Source organism: Oryx dammah, unplaced genomic scaffold, assembly GCF_014754425.2.
Source record: "Oryx dammah isolate SB20612 unplaced genomic scaffold, SCBI_Odam_1.1 HiC_scaffold_5, whole genome shotgun sequence".
NCBI lineage: Eukaryota > Metazoa > Chordata > Mammalia > Artiodactyla > Bovidae > Oryx > Oryx dammah.
The window spans coordinates 102,604,010-102,618,102 of NW_024070189.1; the positions used below are offsets into that span (position 1 = coordinate 102,604,010).

General features: G+C 53.0%; 1 protein-coding gene across 1 annotated transcript; it reads right to left on the reverse strand.

Moving 5' to 3' along the window:
- Positions 1–8,214: 8,214 nt before the first annotated feature.
- Positions 8,215–13,758, reverse strand: JUND (JunD proto-oncogene, AP-1 transcription factor subunit). The gene has a single exon (XM_040241166.1). The coding sequence runs from the start codon at positions 10,181–10,183 to the stop codon at positions 8,900–8,902; it is 1,284 nt and encodes a 427-aa protein (XP_040097100.1). The 5' UTR covers positions 10,184–13,758; the 3' UTR covers positions 8,215–8,899.
- Between the last annotated feature and the right edge of the window lie 335 nt (positions 13,759–14,093).

Sequence of the window (14,093 nt, forward strand, 5' to 3'; positions counted from 1 at the left end):
ATAATCCAAAATGACAACAAATTTGAATAAATTCAAAAAAATGAAACATTCTCATGAGAAAAGTTCATCAGTGTAGTGTGACCCCAAGAGGCCCAGTTCTTATAATTATCAGACAAAGATTTTAGAGTAGCTATTATAATTATACTTAATAGGAAAACATGCTCATAAGGAATGGAGGCAGGGGATCTCAGTAAACAGAAAAATGAAGATGTTAGAAAAGAACCAGGTGGAAATCCTAAAATTAAGAATATAAAATATCTGGAATTTAAAAAGTATCTGGATAGGCTAAAAAGCAGAGTGCAGATGATAGAAGAGTCAGTGAGTTTGAATATAAATAGATAGAAATTATCCAATTTGAAGAACACAGAAGGGATAAAAAAAGGGCCATAGAGCAAGCCTTAGGGACCCACGGGACAATAGCAAATAAATAATTGGGTCCCAGAAGAAAGGAGGAGGGTATAAAAATATGTAAAGAAATAGTGGCCAAAAATTTGTTGACAAAAAAATGTATAGGTTTAAAAATCTCAGAAAACCCTAAACAAGATAAGCACAAAGAAACACACCTGGGCTCAACACAGTCAACATCGTGAAAAGCCAAGATCAAATCTTGAAATCAGTCACAGAAAAATGACAGATAACATACAGTGGAGCCATGGTTCAGCCAACTTCTCATCCAAAACTATGGAAGCCAGAAGACAGTGGAATCATATTGAAGCAAGTCTGGGCCCAATCAGGAGATCAAAACCAACCATAGATTAAATGAGGGATGTTTAATGTACTGTTTATGACAATAAAACAGTAACTATAAGGTAGAAAGAAACTCTAATGTGGTTTCCTAGGGTTGAGCTACATCTCCAAAGAAGGGCAAATTGGGAAGAAATTCAGACTTCCTTGGAGAAGATGTGGTATGACTCACCAGACCACAGAGATACCAGCTGGTTTGGCCAGACTGAAGCAGGTCTGGAGTTTCCAAGCAAGCAAAGGTACCCTCCCCCTGAAGTGCAAGTGAGGGAACAGGTGATCAGTAACTGGTGATATGAGCACACATCAGGAATCCAGTTGCTGGTGGAGGCAGAAGGTCTGCAGAGTGTGTGGGCTACCATGGGGGCTTTGACGTCAAGAAGGCTACAGAAAGGTTTTCACCAGGCCAAGCCAGCAAAATCTCAGGAGTGAGGCAGATTCACCAGGAATCTTCACACTTCTACTACTGACCCACCTTGCAATGTCTCACCAGCACCCTCTACTAAGAAAGATTAATATTACACTCACTTGAGACAATGAAAGGAACTCCTTTGTTTATTACAGATAAGGTACATAGTGAAAGGTACATTTGGAGGCAAGAGGTAATAGATTGAGGATTGGCATGCACATAATTAAAGAGCTGAAAGAACAGCAACAAAACACTGCCAACTGATAATTCTATACCTAGTAAAAACGTCCTTTGGGAATAAAGGTAAAACATTTTCAGGTAAAATAAAACTAAAATAATTTGTCACCTGTACATCTGCATTATAAGGAATGCTAAGAAACTTCCTCAAGTTGAAGGAGAATTATACTTGAGGGAGACATATCTGGGGAGAAATGAAGAATACATAAGGGATGATAGATACCCACATAAAAAGGAAAGACTATTATTTTCATCTTAAAAAAAAAACACATATGGCAATATAAGCAGAGATTAACACATGGTCTTGTGGCATCTATAATCTATGTAGATGTATTTCACATGAAAAATAGAGAATAAACAACAATGTTGAGGGTAAAAGGACCTATATGGTTGGAAGATTTTTACATTTTAAATGAAGTAGAACAACAGTAACTCTAATTCAGTTATCACTTAAGGATGTTTGTTAAGGATTACAATTCCTTGAGCAGCCTCTAAAAAGGAAAAAAAAAAGGCAGTAGAATTTAAAATAGAATTCTAAAAATGATTTAAAAAAAAAGGCAGAAGGGGGGATGGAGGAATAAAATTCAGAGGCTACAGAAAGAACACTGGTAAAATGGTATATTTAAGTTCAATCATATTAATCACTGATATGGTAATGGGCTAAATACCTTAAGACAGAGATGATCACAATCAATTTGTCTTCAAAGACCCAAGCACCACCTCCTTTCGCATTAGACATTTGACTTCACTTGTGTGATGGTCTGAATATCTGGCCCCAAGATGGGCCAGGCCCAGGCACAATGGGTATCAATGGGAACTGACTCATAACAGCAAACTGGCCTGAGGCTGGTTCCCCTGGGGGTCTGCACAGTCGCTGTCTCCATGTCACAGAGGAGGAAACTAAGGTCCACAGGAGCCAACATACCATGTCTTCCTTCTTTATTTCATTTCTTATTTGCCTCCCCCATTAGACTGTGAGCTGACCACCAGGTAGGACCCTTCGTCTGCTTTTGAGTCCCAGTGTCTAGAACAGTACAGATAGTAGGTGTCCTAGATATATATTGATGCGGACACTTCCCTGGTGGTCCAGTGACTGAGACTCTGTGCTCCCAATGCAGAGGGCCCAGGAATTGATCCCTGTTTGGGACCCTAGATCCCGCATGCCTCAGCTATGAGTGTGCATGCCTCAGCTAAAGATCCCGCATGCCACAAGGGAGATGGAAGATCTCGAGTGCCATGATTAAGACCCAGCACAGCCAAATAAGTATTTTTTTTAAACAGAGAAATTTATGGATAAATGGAAGAATGAATGGAAGGATGGATACATGGATGGATCAACAGATGGATGGATGAATGTGGCCCAGCATTCAGAACTTGGAGATGGCAACTTCAGGATCTGAACTGGTCCATCTCAGGTTCTGAGGTTTCCTCAACCACATGGTTCAGCCTGTTCCATAAACTCAATCAGAATGAGACAAAGGAAGGATAGGGTGACAGAAACAGGATGTCGAGAAATGAGAAGGAGGGGTAAGAGCCGCAGACACGTGAGCTGAGTAGCCAGTTGGGCAATTTTGAGTAAACCCCTCTGAGTCTCCATTTAATGTCACATGAGCAAAGAACACCTTCCCAGGTTCCCAAGAAAATGTGATAGGCTCTCCAGGCTGGGTCCCGGAGGCAGACAAACTCACCATCAGGCCTTTGGGGGCCCCTTGCACCTTTGCTGTGAGGGGCTGTGGGGCTGTCCCACCTCTCAGAGCAGCCTAGAAGGCCCAGGAGGACCCTGAAGGCCCTGGGGGCTCTGGGAGAATGACCAGGTCTCCACGTACCCACCCTTGCTAAACCCACCACCAGCCTCACTCACCTGCCCTTGAAGCTGAACCCACCAGCCCGAATGGCCAGCCTTGGGGCGCTGGTACCACTGTGGCTTTGTGACTCACAGCCAGGTTCCAGCCAATCCCCACCAGTTCCTGATGGGAGGGGGTTCTAGAAGGTTGACTCAGTGGGATGGGGGAGGGGCCAGGACCCAGGTCAGGGCTGAAGGGTTGCTACATCTTGCCTGCCCATCCCAAATAGAAAATTTAGGGCTCTGAGCACAGAGGGGACCTCAAATTCTCCCCCTTCATGTGTCCGGAGATGACTTCAGTCTCTCTCACCCCTTGGGCATTTGCTGAACACCTACTCTGTGCTGGGACCTTTGTGCTGGGGACACAACTCAAATAATTTAGGGGTGTGAAACTGTTAGGAAGGAACCTGTCGACTAAAAAATAGTCACAACCTGTAAATAGAGAATTGTTCCATTTGGTAGGAATGTTAAGGACACGAAGCCCGGGAGCCAGCTTCTCAGTAGCGCTGAGAAAACTGCTCCAAGGATGCGGGAGGGGGAGTCAGGCTATATCCAAGTTTGCAACAAAGGGAGCAAGTAGTCAGAACATCAAAGATTATTGTGAGGTAAGAAAAATCAGGTATCAAGTTAAGGAATTTAGCACAGTATGTAAAAGATGTAAGCCTCTGGGCTCACTGAAATGATTTCTTTCCCATGCACCTGAGCCATCTGAGGCCAAATCCTGTTTCCTTGTTCAGAGTAAGGGGTGGCAGATGTGGCGAATGGCTACTTCTTGCATGCCCCCCCAACCCCACACCACCCAGCTCCCCAGCAATCACCATGGGGGAAAGCTGCTGGATCTCAGGGATCTTGGGCCCTTTTGGGAGCCCTCATTTACATTTAGAAGCCAGAAATTGCTGATGGCTGTGACATTTCTTGCCCACTAGATTCGGAAGGAAATATTTCATTTCACAAACCAAAGGTGGGGTGGGATGGGCTGAACCCCACAGAGAGAGAAAAAGAGTTTACTAGGGGCCTGCTGTGAGAATGGCACCCCAGATGGATGGCAGGGCACACACAAAGGCCCTGAGGTGGGAACAAGCTGGTCACGTTTAGGGAACATGGTGAAAACGTTAGCTGCTCAGTTTTGTTAGACTCTGCCACACCTCTGGACTGTAGCCCACCAGGCTCCTCTGTCCATGAAATTCTCCAGGCAAGAATACTGGAGTGGGTTGCCATTTCCTACTCCAGGGATCTTTCTGACCCAAGGATCAAACCCAGGTGTCCGGCACTGCGGGAAGAATTCTTTACTGTCTGAGTCACCAGGGAAGGCCATAGAGATCATGGAGGCGGCTAAAGCCATTGAGGGAGGGAAAGGAGGGTAGGGAGGGTGACTGTATAGGTGGGGCTTCAGAGAGGAGGAGAGCAGCTTGAGTTTTGTTGAGAAGGTGCAGGGAAGCCACGAGAGGGTTTAAAGCAAAGGGGCACAGGCTCTGGGCTCCCGCTGTTGAGGATGGGGGCTCCTTAGGGTAGTGCCAGATCCAGGGCCCCTTGGGAACTTACCACTGCTTGGCAAAAGTGGGCACTGACCCTGAGCCACAGTCCTGGAAGGGGAAGTGAGGCCACCATCCCCAGTCACCTCCTGGGGCTGGGCCAAGGCCTGGTGTGAATCACTGCTGGCTGGGTACCGGCTGACACACACTTTGGCCTCAGCTCAGCAAAGTCCTGCCAAAGCCACACAGCCTGGCCCACAGGCCTCTGGCTGGCCTCCCTGGGGAGCCTGCAGGGTGGGGGGCACATCCAAGCAAGAGGCCATCGGGGATGCTCAGCCTTCCTCTCCAAAGACCCTGTCTTTTCCACACTGTGGGTGAGGTTCTGGGCAAAACCAGGGACATGGCAGTTGGACAAAACTTCGGTCTTTTGTTTCGGCAGCCACCAGGATAGGTCCTATCCCGGCCCTAAGAAAGCCAAACACAAATCCAGGGTGATCAGGGCAATAATAGCAGAAGCACAAAGCACCGATGGAGCCCCATAAGGGCACCTGCAGCAGAGGCTGAAAGGTGGAATGAGCTGTGTGGCTGAGAGAAGAGGTGTCTCAGGCCATGCAGCTGTGCAAAGGCACTGAGGCCAGAAGGAAAGGCAATAGTTTGGGTGGGGAGGTGGAGCCTGGAGAGAGACACCTGCCCAGGACCAAGTGCAGTCAAAGCCTTTTTATCCAGAAAAGTATTAAGTAGGGGTCAGATCTGTGGTTTCCAGAAAGCCCTACATGGCACATGCTAGTGAAAAGACTGGGCTTCCACCGAGCCCCAAGGCTCCTTCGAGGGAGGTGAAAGGTCCCCGTGCTGCCATTTAGCAGGAAGGTGTAAGACACACTTGATGCTTTTTTGGCTGTGCAGGGTCTTAGTTGCAGCATGCAAACTTTTAGTTCTCACATGTGGGATCTAGCTGCCTGACCAGGAATCCAACCTGGGTTCCCTGCCCTCTGAGCATGGAGTCTTTATCCACTGGACCACCAGGTAGTCCCAAGACATATCTGATGTTTGTCCTTGGTTTTTAGCACACAGCTTCTAAAACTCTGGTGAACTCTGGAGTTTTTTTTTTTTTTTGTATCTAATGTGTCTTTTGTATGCTAATAAGAAAAGCAGTGGCCCAAGGCACTTAAATAGCTTCAGAATGGGGGCTGGTCTCCAAAAAGACCCAAGGTATGAGTGTGCCGTGTGAAGTCACTCACTGTTCTACTCTTTGCAAGCTCATGGACCTTAGCCCACTGGCTCCTCTGTCCACCGGCTTCTTCAGGCAAGAATACTGGAATGGGTTGCCACTTCTACTCCAGGGAAGGCGTGATTAGGTGGTTGTAAATTTCATCCCTAATTCCCAGAACTCCTGGGAGGGGAGATGGCTGGATTTTGAGTTAATCCCCAAATGCCAGTGATTTCATCCCATTGGTGAACACACAGGATGCTCAGAAGATGAGGTTCCTAGAGAGGGCAGGGAAGCTCCTCGCCCTTCCCCCATACCTTGCCCTGCGCGTCTCTTCCATGCGCTTGTCCCTGAGTTGTTTTCTGTATGATCAACTGGAAATAGTCTGTGAGCTGTTTTAGCAAATTACTGAACCTGAGGAATGGGTTGTGGAAACTCTCGGGTTTATAATCAGTCGTTAAGAAGCATAGGGGGCAGCGAACTTCTTGGCGCTCCAGTGGTTAGGATGCTGCACGTCCGCTGCACGGGGCACAGGTTCAAATCCTGGTTAGCATGCTCGGAGAGGCCAAAAATAAATAAATAGGTAAATTTTTTTAAATTAAAAAATAAAGGAGCATAGGTAGTAATCTAGGACTGACTGGTATCTGAAGTGGGGCAGTCTTGAACTCTTCACCTGTGCAGAGTCTTCTAACTCCAGTAGAGGACTGTAGGATACCCAGCTGGTATCTGGAGTTGGAGAACTGGTTGGTGTGGGGAAAAATAAAACCAACATGCATTTGAGGTCAGAAGTGCTGTGAGTAAAAACATTTCAGGGGGCATCAGATCTTTTAACCTCCCTGGGGTCCCCCCATTCTCTATAGATTTGGGGCTGCACAGGGTGCACCTCGCCTGACTACACTTTCTCTACTGTTTGTCTCCTGAGCACTTCCAACTTCTGACCTGAGACATGTTACCTGGACACAGGAAACACATCGTTTTTCACAGCAGAGGAGGTAAAGGCCAGAGCAAGAAGGGAACTTGGCTGAGGGTTACCACGGCACACTGGCATTCAAGCTGGGACCCAAGTCTCCTGAAGAGTGAGGCTCTGCCTGTGGGAACACCCCAAGCTCAGTTACCAGCCCTCTTCTCACTCCAGGCCCCTCTCCGGAAACGTCTGCCTGAAGGTGGTACCAAGAAGAGGTCACATGGTTAAAATAGCAGCTCTCAAAGCCTTAAAAAGTGGGCAGCCGGGGTGACCTGGAGGAAAAATGAACTTGTAGGTGGAGGCCCCTCTCTTTTGATGGCCAAGGGGGACTGTGGGCACAAGGCCTTCCTTCTCTGCATCTGTTAACTCATCTGTAAAACAGGCATATTTGCCCACCTTCCCTAGCAGGGTTGGGTACACAACTGGAGTTCAAAACTCACTTGCCCTGTATCGTTGGCCACCAAAGCTCAAGGCCCTAGGGACCCCAAGTTAGGCAGAAGCCCAAGGTCTGGGGTCTTTTGCCCCCACAATAGGAAAGGCCGGAGCACACAGGGGAAGAGGCGACCCTGGCAGTCAAGGCTCTGGAGATGAGAGGTCCAAGGTCCATACATCCCCACACAGGCTCCTAAAAAGGGTATGTGACCTCAAGCCAGTCACTCAACTCTCTGAACCTTAGTTTCTTCAAAACAGGATAATAGGATGTTGGGGGAGGGGTGTTTCAGAAAGTACTTGAAAAATCCTGGATTTCAAGTTAGTGCTCTAACAGGGAGGTCCCACAGAACCTACCTACACCCCAGGCCTGGAGGAAGACAGCCTTTCTTCTGGTCCTGCGATTCAGGTTTCCCATCCAACAAATGATAACACTAGCTTAGATTGAGCACCACCTGTAAGCCAAGACCTGTTCTGTAAACTAACTCTCTTAATCCTCACTTTATGGGACAAGTTTACGATTGCTCTGCCCATCTTAGAGACAAGCAGACAACAGCCCGGAAAATTCACGTTTCTGCCTTTCACTGCGTCTCGGGCTGGAGTTGCCCCCCGCTGCCCTCTCGCAGTCCCTCCTACGCAAAGGGGACACCCGCGGGCTGGCTATTTCCAAAGGCAGGTTGCAAACCCCCATGTCCCCCACCCAAGCCGACTGGAGTCGGCCCGGCGCCCAGGGGCGCCTAGATGGCGCTCGCTGAGCGCCAGATGTGCAGGCTCTTCCTGGACGCCGAGTCCGGCCTCCTCCGAGCAGAGGCGGAGGGAGGAGGTGAAGCAGGCAGCAGCGGAGGGGACCCGGCCAGGCCCCGCCCACCCTGTCAGGCCCCTGCGAGAGAAGAAGGAGGCGAAGAGCCGAGCTGGCGTTAACGAGACTTTACTGAAAACAGAACACCGGGCGAACCAAGGATTACAAACAGGAATGTGGACTCGTAGCAAAACAAAACAAAAAAACAAACAGAGGGAAAAGGGCGGGAGGAGGGGGTGTCGGAGGGATGGAAGTGGGGGGAAGCGAGAGCGAGGAAAGGGGAGGAGAGGGTTTTTTTTTTTCTTTTTCTTCTTCCCATTTCCTTAAAAAACCAACGCAGGAGAACACACACACACACAACCAACGTTTGTTCCCGAGTAGAAACATAAATAGGGCAGAATCGGACACTCTGTTCTTCTCTCTTCCAAAGTCAAAAAAAAAAAAAAAAAAAGGGTAAAAGAAAAAGGAAGCGCAGGGCTTGAGGCTGCGCCCCCTCAGAGCCTCCTTCGGCGGCGGTGTGTACAAAGGGGCGGCCAGGACGCGCGGGTTTGTGCAACACGGGGTGACCGCGGCCCGGGATAAAGGCAGCGCAAGAGCGGGGCAGGGGAGGTCATGCGCTCACCCCCCCGGGAGCAGGGGGTCCAGCTTGTCGAGTCTGAGGCGCCCTCTCCGAGTCCTGGCACCATGGCGGGGGGGGTCCCCGGGGCCGCGCCCTCTCCGAGTCCGGAGCGCCCACGCCCCCCCCCACGCGAGCCCGCCTCTCTGGGAGGGGGCCGCGCATGCGCCCCGTGCGCGGGCTCAGTACGCGGGCACCTGGTGCTGGGGCAGCAGCTGGCAGCCGCTGTTGACGTGGCTGAGGACCTTCTGCTTGAGCTGCGCCACCTGCTCGCGCAGCAGGCTCGCCGTGGACGCCAGCTCCGTGTTCTGGCTCTTGAGCGTCTTCACTTTCTCCTCGAGGCGCGAGATGCGCTCCAGCTTGCGCTTGCGGCACTTGGAGGCAGCGATGCGGTTGCGCAGCCGTTTGCGCTCTGCCTTAATGCGCTCTTGCGTGTCCATGTCGATGGGCGACAGCGGCGGGCTCTCGCCGAAGCTCGGCACGTCGGGCACCGTCTGCGGTTCATCCTTGAGCGCGGCCAGGCGCGGCGGCCCCAACGTGCCTGGGGGTGGCGGCGGTGGGAAGGGCACAGGCTCCGCGGCGAAGGCGACCGTCGCAGAACCCCCAGCGCTCCCGGTGCCGCCCGCGTAGCTGCTCAGGTTCGCGTAGACGGGCGCCTCGGGCGTGGCCGCCGCTGGGGCCAGCTCACTGGGAGGCGCGGCGCCCGCAGCCGTGCCCGAAGGTCCCCCGGCGGCGGCTGCAGCGGAGGCCGCGCCCGCGCCCAGCTGGTTTTGCTTGTGTAAGTCCTCTAGGGCCTTGACGAAGCCCTCGGCGAACTCCTGCTCCTCGCTGGCCGCCACCTTGGGAAAGAGGAACTGCGTGCTCGTCGGCGTGGTGGTAACCAGCCCGTTGGACTGGATGATGAGGCGCTCGAGCTCGGGCGAGGCGAGCTTGAGCAGCCCCAGGTCGGGCGAGGCAAGCAGACCGTCGGGGGGCGCCGTGCCCGGGGCGCCGTCGGTGCGCAAAGGGCCCGGGGGCGGCGCGGCCGCGGGCTTGAGCGCTGCCGCCACCTGTTCGCTCAAGCTTAGCGTCAGCGCGTCCTTCTTCATCATGCTGCCGGCCGCCGCCGTCGGGGGCGCCCCGGGGAACAGACGACCCGGGGACGCGAAGCTGCCACCGCCGCCACTGCTACTGCCGCCGCCGCCCAGGCCGCTCAGCGCCTCATCGCCGTAGAAGGGTGTTTCCATCCTCCGCCTCCCCCGCCGCGCCGGCCCGGGGGGGGAGTGGCCGCGGCCGCCCGGGGGCCCGCGCCCCCCCCCGTCCGCTCGGCCCTGCACCCTCCCCGGCCGCAGCCGCTGCGCCCGGCCCTCCGCTGGCGGCGGCTCCTGCGCCGCGCAACCCGTGCGCCCCCTTATAGCCTCGGCCCGGCGCGATGAGCTCACTGTCCCCGCTCGCCATTGGGCACGAGTGACGTCTCTCATTTGCATGATGGGGTGGGGCCAAGTCAATGACGCCCCCCCTTACCCCCCACCGTCTGTCGTTGTCCGGGTGACGCGCGGTAAACGGCACAACAGCGCGCTGCCTTGTGGGTTGACGTCATGGGGGCGGGCCGAGCACCAGGCCTGGTCACTCCGCCCCGGGAGTGCTGTGTACGACCAATGCCCCCAGCGCCGCCTCCCGCCAAGGCACGTCCCGGGTGGCGTGATGGGCCCGGCCACCCGGCGCCCGCCCTCCCAGAGGCCCCGCCCCGCGTCCGCGCGTGGGGCCCCGGGCGGGACGGGGGCGGTGCTGGCCTCCGGGGACCGGAGGGGGATGGGGCTCCGGGTGGATAAATAACTCCCTGGCGCCTCTCGCTTCACTATGCTGTCTCCCTGTCGCGCCTCACACTGCATTGTGCGGGCCTAAGGGAGCTGTGCCCGGCGGCTCGCCGGGGGTGTGGGCCAGGTCTGTTTCCAGCTCACCCCCACCGCGGTGTGTTTGCCCCAGAAAGACTGGGGAGGGGAGAGGAGGTTCCAGCCAGAAGTTGTTGGAAATGCTTTGATCCTGCTGCTTTTTATAGGGTGGGGTCTAAATCGCGGGAGTCCGACTTCCTCACTTTACAGACGGGAAATTGAGGCTCTGCGAGGTGGAGTGACCTGCCCTCGAGGCCAGAGCGTGACCAAGCCTGAGCTCTTATCCATCCAGTAGAACCCGGGCGTCCATGCCCCGGGCAGCGGCTTACGTTTTTACCTCTGCGTCTGCCAGAGCCTCCTGTGGGTACCTCGGTGGCTCCCGGACTGGGCTGTTAAGTCAGGAATCCCAGATGGTAATTATTACCTGTTAATTACTACTATGATTGTCAGGTCAGGCTTAATGGGCCTCCATAAAGACTGGCTGGGGATGGGAATATGAGGGAGGTTGGAGGGGCCCTTCACCACACTGCCAGGAGATCCTTGGGACATCTGGGTCTGACCTACGACCCCTGCACAACACCCCTCGCCCCCAACATGGCTCTCATCACACACTGGATGGCCCCCAGCCAGTCCATCACCAGTTGGTGGAGGGCCCATACATTCCTTTGTTCTTTCCGGTGACACCCTCTAACCTTTCACTCTAACCCTCTCTGAGCGTCATCTTCCCAACTCCTTGCTGTCCTCAGGGCCTTAACAGGTGCTGGCTCCCTTCCCGCAATGCCAACGGCTGGTTCTCATAGAGGCCCCTCCCACTCATCTTGTTTCCATTATACCTGGAACCATCCACAATGCTAGGGCGGACCATAAGTCCCAGCAGGGCAGACTATCTTGGGGATGCTGGGTCTTCGGCTCCCTGCATGGGGCCTAGCATCCAATAGCCAGTGTTAAAGGAGAGGGCTGGTGGGGTTGCTGTGGCACTTTCTGGCCTGTTTGTCCGACTGGCCTGTGGACATGAACACCTGGTCTTCTGTTTCCCTTCCTCACGTGGCCTTGCCCCTAACTGGGCTGTGGAGCAAGAAGGCCTTGAGGGAGGCTGTCACCATGAGCAAGAGGCCTGGCCTGGCTGGTGGAGAGTTGGGGGTATGTGTGTCTGTGGACCCACAAATGTCTGTCTGTGCCCACATGTGCCTGTATGTGTTCATGTATGAACCCAGGTGTGTTCACACACGAGTGGGTGTCTGTGCTTGTGTGAATCCATGCATATGTGTACCCATGTGTATGTATGTGTGTGTGTATGTGTTTCCAGGCATGTGGGTTTCTGTAGCCTCCAGTCGTGTCCTCTCGGGCCCCAGTCTGGCCAAAGGGACCCCTAAATGAAGGGGATGCAGCCCGTAGCCTATAACCAGCCGCACCCTAGGACCCTTCTCTGGGCCTATGCGGTGTGGGGCTAGATTGAAGGAGATGGGACCATGCTTCTCCCCAAGGCAGGAGGGTGAGTGGGTAGCCTAAGGAGGCTCCCCCCTGACGTTGGGCCTTGACTTTGATAGGTAAGAATGGTCTGGTGAGCTGCGGGCAGGGCTAGCCTGAGCTGAGAGGGTGACCAGCAGACAGGCTTTGGAAAATGGAGGCAAAGGAAGGCCAAGGAGTATTACCTGTCTGTTTATATTTATTGCTTATGAAAATGGAGCAAATAATCCCACCTACTTCATAGAGTATTGTGACTTCTATTGGAAATATTTGAACAAATAGTAAGAGCTCAATAAATGTTTTCTGTAATTGTTTTATTATCATTTGGCCAAACTTAACTGCAGTTCTTTGGAGTACCCTCAGCCTGGACTGCCCTTCCTTAGCCTCCTGGCAAACTCCTACTCATCCTTCAAAACCCACCTCCAGTTTCCCCTCCTCCAAGAAGTCTTCCATCACCATGCCTACAGGGATTTCCCTAGACCCTTCCATCTGAGTGAGCCCTTCCCACTCTCTATGTCTGATTTACTCTGCCCCAGGAGGGTCCTTGGGGCTAGATGGGGAAGACCTGTGTTGGCTGCCCTTGGCAGCCTCTGCCATCCCTACTCTCCAATATCTACCCCATTAGGCTCCTGTGCTGTGACTTGCCATTCCTTGTGACCCAGTGTCCTTCTTCATCCTCTCCTTTTTCCCTCTGGGACACTCCAGTCCTGATCCTCCATTGGGCTAGGGGTTGACCCCCCAGAGCTGGGGTGCAGCTGTTTCCAGCTTAGTCTTCCCAGACTGGGGGCTCCTCAGGCAGGTCAAAGGGGGCCTGAAATCCATCAACCAGTCCCAGGCAGTGAACATGGGCTTCTCCCATTCATTTATTCATTCCACATACATTACTGAGCACTTACTGTGAGCCTAGTGATGGGGGAACACAGGAATGACACAAACACCAGCAACCGCTCAGGCACACAGTCTGAGGGAGGAACCTGACAAGCATAGCTTCAAGGAGAATAAATAGTACTTCTTTCCTGCAGGATGCAGGGGGAAATGGTTTTAGAGTTGAGTACTCTGGGAGGGTTACCCCAGGAGGTGATGCTGACTTCAGGAGGAGCTGGAGCAAATCATGAGATAATTCATTTGAGGGCAGTGTCCCAGGGAAAGCAGCAAGTGCAAAGGTCCAGGGGCAGAAACATGCTGGCCACATCTGTGCAGGGTAGAGAGGGAAGTGAGGCTGGATTCACTGAGCCAGGGAAAGCCAGAGGGAGAGAAGGTAAGGGTGGCGGTGAAAGGTGAAAGTGCTTCCACTGAAACCCAGGTGCTATTTGAACTTTGGGAAGTGGTAAAAGATAGGGAAGCCAGGCATGCTGCAGTCCATGGGCTTGGTAAGATTCAGACACGGCTGAGCGCCTGTCTCAAGGGCAGAAGTGGCAGATGGAATTGAGGGACTAGACAGAAAAAGGGCTAGGTTGGGACTCTTCATTTCCCCGTTTATTCTCCCTGCAGCGTCTTAAGTCTTGGGAATTATCCCACCCCACCCCCCACCCCGAGCAGGGTCCATAGAGGATGTGTGACCTGCCCTGGGTCAAAGCTGAAGCCCCATCCCCACCCTAGCTTTCCAAAGGGAGGCTGACTGATCTTAACGGCCCCCTTGCCCGTTTTCAAATCTCCAGGCTCTGGCCTCTCCCCAGCGCGAAGAGATTGCTCTCTTGTTTAAAGTGAAGTCGCTCAGTCGTGTCCGACTCTTTGCAACCCCATGGACTGTAGCCTGTAGCTTATCAGGCTCCTCTGTCCATGGGATTTTCCAGGCAAGAGTGCTTGGCGTGGATTGCCATTTCCTTCTCCAGGGGATCTTCCCGACCCAGGAATCAAACCCGGGTCTCCCGCATTGCAGGCAGACCCCTTGCCCTCTGAGCCACCAGGGAAGCACAATTCGATTTAATGTTTAGTCTTTAGTTGAAGATCGAGACCTAAAACCTACTTAATAAAACACAAAGCCCCAAAGAAAGAAAGTTAAGGAGGAAGCCAAAAGGAATGGGAGGGGTCCTGGGGC